Source organism: Sinocyclocheilus rhinocerous, unplaced genomic scaffold (assembly GCF_001515625.1).
Source record: "Sinocyclocheilus rhinocerous isolate Xijiao unplaced genomic scaffold, SAMN03320098_v1.1 scaffold680, whole genome shotgun sequence".
NCBI lineage: Eukaryota > Metazoa > Chordata > Actinopteri > Cypriniformes > Cyprinidae > Sinocyclocheilus > Sinocyclocheilus rhinocerous.
The window spans coordinates 401,987-407,344 of record NW_015637539.1 but is presented as its reverse complement, the minus strand read 5'-3'; the positions used below and the strand labels follow the sequence as shown (position 1 = coordinate 407,344).

The following is a 5,358-nucleotide window of genomic DNA, read 5'->3' as shown; positions in this document are numbered from 1 at the left end:
GTGACAACTAGAAAATAAACTGACAATAAAGCTGAAATGTCTTTCTGTTCTTTGATAGAAAGTCAATAATAAACCCCAAATCTCCCAAAAATAAAGTGTGAATTAGTCCTTCAGTTTTTGTTACAATACACAATGCAAATTTAAATTTATAATCACTTTGCATTTGGCAAAAATATAATGTGTACAGAAATTTGACAGATATTTCACTGATAAAAACTTTGTATAAAAACGATCCCTGAGTTTTCCTGAAGGTTTTCTCTCTGTTCTTGGTTGGACGTTTTACATCTTCAAATCTTGGTGGCCTACATGGAGATTTAGATGTCAAATAAATAAAATAACTCTAGTAAAGTGCCTGGTTTCTGCTGATAGGTGTTTGATTCATGTCGCTGATGTTTGTATTTCATCATTCAGATCCACGTCGTTCTCAAACGCTCCGTTCTCTTCATCACGCTGCTGCCGCGCGAAACTCACAAAAACCTGAAAGAGACACAGAAACACGTAGAATGAGGAAGAAACCATGTCTAAATCTCACTGTCTTTATAGTCTATTTCTACAAAGCAGATGTTGTCTTTTTTCTGCTGTGACATTTTTAGCCTTTAACGGGGACAGAACGCATACAGTATCAGCCAATCTCATGTTAATCTTGAGTACCTATAGAGTAGTATTGCATCCTTCATATCACTGAAGAGTCTTTAGTTTTATCAGATTTATAAAAGAAGCTTCTCTCTGAAAACAGTCGCGCTCCTGGAGGCGTGTCGTGGGTGGAGCTAAAGAGCAGCTTTTGCGTAGCGATAAATACTCTGTCATACGTCCAAACTTTGGCCATGTTTATCATGATAATCCAATCATTTTTTTGTTTTGTTTGTTTAACCTCAAACAATGATTGACTGAATGATTCCAGGGAATGATATTCTAATTTTGGGTGAACTGTCTCTTTAAAGAACCCGAATCGTCAAGTACATGAAAAATAAGTGCACTTAATTATATTGAATGTGCACTTGTAGTGTACTTCAAATCTTATAAGTATATATATATAAAAAAAATGTATGTGCAAATAATATAATATTAATGAAATAAAAGGCAACTTAAGTGACTTAAAATGAGACACTTTCATGACTGTTTCTAAACACACTTAAGTAGACTTTTAAAAAGTGACCTTTGTGATAATGTCAAATTAAAAGTTTTACTTTAAAGTACATTTTAAATCATTGTGTTTTATAATATTGTGTCATATTTTAAAGAAGAACACTTATTTTGATGTGTTGACTAACATACTAAAGCGCATGTAAAGTACTTGATTATCATTTTAACTATAGTGTGTTATTTGATACTGCATTTAAAGCCAATATATTTTAAAAGTACTAAATTGCAACTTTATCATTACAAATGTATAATTAGCAATGTATTTAAATACAAGATTTAAATACAAGTTTCAATATAAATTAAAGTATATTTTAATTTATCATAAATGTACATTCAGCAGTACAAAAATTTTAAACAACAGAAGTATTTATGAAATTACATATAAAGATGCACTGAAGTACTACTGAAGTGGGTCTAAACCCTCTTAAGTGTCAGAAAACATTACATTCAGTTCACACTCACATATATTCTCTTAAACTATATGTATTCCATATAAACTATTATTATATGTTTCCTTAAGTACTCTTTAAAATAACACTAAAGTCAGAATCTTAAGCAGAATTATTTTTTTTTATGATTCCCATCCTTATTTACAGCTGCTTCAAACTACTAAATATAAATGTTGATTGACACATGCATATTGTATTTCTTTTCATGTTTGTGTAGTTGATCCGGGCAGGATCAGAGAGCTGATCCTCATACGTCAGGTGTGTGTGTGTGTGTGTGTGAGTGTGTGTGTGTGTGTGTGTGTGTGTGTGCGTGTTTTACCTGGTCTAGTGTGGTCTGAGACACAGAGTAATCCTCCACATGCAGCAGCTGCTGGTGTTTGCTGAGTTGGCTGAAGATGTGTGCGAGGGCTCCCTCTCCCTGCGGGACCTGGTACTGCAGAGTGTTGTGATGTTTCTCTTTCAAAGTGCTGCCGGGAAATGTGTCACGCACAAAAGTCTCCACTGTGCACAGGTCGGCCTGATCGGCACACACACGTATGATCAGTGTGTATCCGTCCCCGAACCTGCAACACACACACATACAGATTTTCACGGGCGAAAACTGTATTCTCAATCTGGATTAGTTTGAGATCAAAGCACATATGAGCCACAGATCATTTCATGAAGAATTCAACAACATCGCCACAAACTTCAGAGAGGAAGAAAGAGTTCCTGCACACCATCTGGTAAAACAGCACTATTTCCACTTTTTCTTTCCACATAGGTTGCAATGTGTACAGTGCTGAACACTGCAAACAAACAGACATCTCAACGCAGACTATTTATTTTAGCTTATATCTCACAATTCTGACGTTTCTCTTAATTTTGAATTTTTGTCTTGCAATTATGAGTTAACATCACGCAATTCTGACTTTATTCTCCGAATTCTGAGTTAAAGTCTCGCAATACTGACTTTATTTTCGGAATTCTGAGTTAACATCTCGCAATTCTGACTTTATTCTCCGAATTCTGAGTTAAAGTCTCGCAATACTGACTTTATTTTCGGAATTCTGAGTTAACATCTCGCAATTCTGACTTTATTCTCCGAATTCTGAGTTAAAGTCTCGCAATACTGACTTTATTATTGGAATTCTGAGTTAACATCTCGCAATTCTGACTTTATTTTCGGAATTCTGAGTTAACATCTTGCAATACTGACTTTATTATCGGAATTATGAGTTAACATCTTGCAATTCTGACTTTATTGTCTGAATTCTTTCTCAACATGCCGCATGACTTAATTAATTGACTTTATTCTCAGAATTCTGAGTTACCATCTCGCAATCCTGCCTTAAAATATATATAAAATACTGAGATAAAAGCTGAATTGGAAGATAATAGCTCAAAATTGTGAGAAATAAAGTCAAAAGTGTGTTATAAACTCGGAATTCAGAATTTTTTTTCTGAGTTTACATCTTGCACATCTGACTTTTATTCCAGGATTCAGATTTAACATCTTGCACTTTTGATTTTTACTCTCAGAATTCTGAGCTTACGTCTCGCAATCCCGCCTCAAAAGATATCTAAAAATCTGAGAAAAAAAGTCAGAATTGCAAGATATAATCTCACAAGAAAAAAAGATGAATTGCAAGATAAACTCGCAATTCTAACCTTTTTTTCAGAATTGTAAATTTACAACAAATTTCACTTTCTCACAAGTTTGAGCTACTATTATGCTATTGTTGAGCTATAGATGTTCTCAAAATGGCTAGATACAAACTCAAATTTGCAAGAAATAAAGTCAGAATTGTGAGATAAGAAGTCACAATTACTTTTTTTTTTTTACAATTTGTTTTCTTTTTAATTTGTGGTAGAAAAAGACCAGTTAAAAAAAAAAAAAAAAAAAAAAGCTTTCTTTTCCATTCCATGAAATAAATAAAGTCATGCAGGTTTGTCATGCACATCTAAAGCAGCAGAGATAAACGGCGTCTCTATATTTTCATCCTTCTAAACAGTGGATGTGTGAAAAGTAGATGCAGATTAATAGTCTGTGTAAAGTGTGCAGCAGTAGATTGCTGCGAAATGTAGCTGTCTTATAAAAACTTCCTCTGCTCTCAACATTACTGATGTACATTAGAAGCACTCTAGTGCTTTTATCCTTCTTGTTAAAAGAATAAAGACACAAAAGTGTGAGATCACACTCACTCACACACACACACACACACACACACACACACACAGACTCTGAGTGAATTAGATGAAAAACTCACACACTAAGCACAGTAACTCTAGTAATGGAGCAATTTGATTGGCGACTGACAGTCTTACAGGTGCTTTTATTGGATGGCAGTTTATTTGTGTTTGTTTAGAGGTGTGTGTGTGAGTGTGTGTGTGTGTGTGTGTGTGTGTGTGTGCTTACTCAATGGTTTGTGTTTATAAACACTCAGCCTCAATATGATTTTATCAGAGTAACCGCCTGCTCTCAAAATAATAAAAGCAATAAGTTAAAGTTAAAGTTAATGGCAGGTGTGTGAGTGACTTACACTTTATTACTTGCCGTGAAGTGAACTTACAAAATGTGGCCATTTTAAAATAACAGTTCACCCAAAAATACAATGCTGTCATTCTTCACTCACCCTCAAGTCATTCCAAGCCTGTATGAATTTGTTTCTTCTGCTGAACACAAAAGAAGATATTTTAAAGAATGTTTTTAACCAAACAGTTGATGGTAGCCATTGACTTTCATAGTATTTTTCCACATACTATGGAAGTCAACTGTTCGGTTTAACACATTTTTCAAAATAGCTTTAGTTTTTAACAGAAGACAGAAACTCATACAGGTTTAGAACAATTGAGGCTGAATAAATGATGACACCATTTTCTTTTTGGGGTGAATTTTGACATTTCCAATCATAGTTCACGTCAGCGCCATTGAGAAACTACAGCATTTTATGACATTTTAACGCATTAGTTAATCTCTCAGAAATCTGACGAGTAGTTCTATTTTATGAAGCGCATTATAGTTAATGTTTATCATTAAATAATAGACAGTTATACTATAATTGCAGTTAGATAACATGAGAAACACCTTAAAGGAACACTCCACTTTTTTGAAAATAGGCTCATTTTATACTCCCCTGGAGCTAAACAGTTGAGTTTTACCGTTTTCGAATGCATTCAGCCGATCTCCGGGTCTGGCGGTAGCACGTTTAGCTTAGCTTAGCATAGATCATTGAATCTGATTAGACCGTTAGCATCTCGCTGAAAAATGACCAAAGAGTTTCTATATTTTTCCTATTTAAAACTTGACTCTACTAAGACCGACTGTACTAAGAAAACTCTGTACTAAGACCGACAGAAAATGAAAAGTTGTGATTTTCTAGGCCGATATGGCTAAAAACTATACTCTCATTCCGGCGTAATAATCAAGGAACTTTGCTGCAGTACCATGGGTGCAGCAGGCGCAATGATATTACGCAGCGCCTGAAAATAGTCCCAGCTAGGTAACGTGCAATAAGCCTACTTTGACATATGAACATATGAAATCTAGAAAAATTCATTAAACTTCTTAAAACTGTTTTAAAAGGTGCATTTTGATATGCATGATAGTGTTTTTTGATATTATAATTTTAATAACATTTAGTTTTTGGAAGTTTTTAAAAATGTTATTTTTAAAAAGAAAATAAAAAATATTCTCAACATCTTATCTTTAAACTATAGTTTAATTTTATATTTAAGTTTGGCAATTTTTTTTTTTTTTTTTAATTACAACTTTTATTAATAAAGA

At 33.7% G+C, this 5,358-nt stretch overlaps 1 protein-coding gene across 1 annotated transcript in view; it reads right to left on the bottom strand.

Moving 5' to 3' along the window:
* Positions 1–301: 301 nt before the first annotated feature.
* LOC107749001 (ATP-binding cassette sub-family A member 1) overlaps positions 302–5,358 on the bottom strand; it is a 119,004-nt gene continuing 113,947 nt past the window's right edge. Inside the window, exons 40-41 of the mRNA XM_016564039.1 lie at positions 1,912–2,206; positions 302–477 (exon numbers count right to left, since the gene is read on the bottom strand). Coding sequence (XP_016419525.1) covers positions 379–477; positions 1,912–2,206 — 394 coding nt within the window. The 3' untranslated portion in view covers positions 302–378. The remainder of the gene's footprint in view (positions 478–1,911; positions 2,207–5,358) is intronic.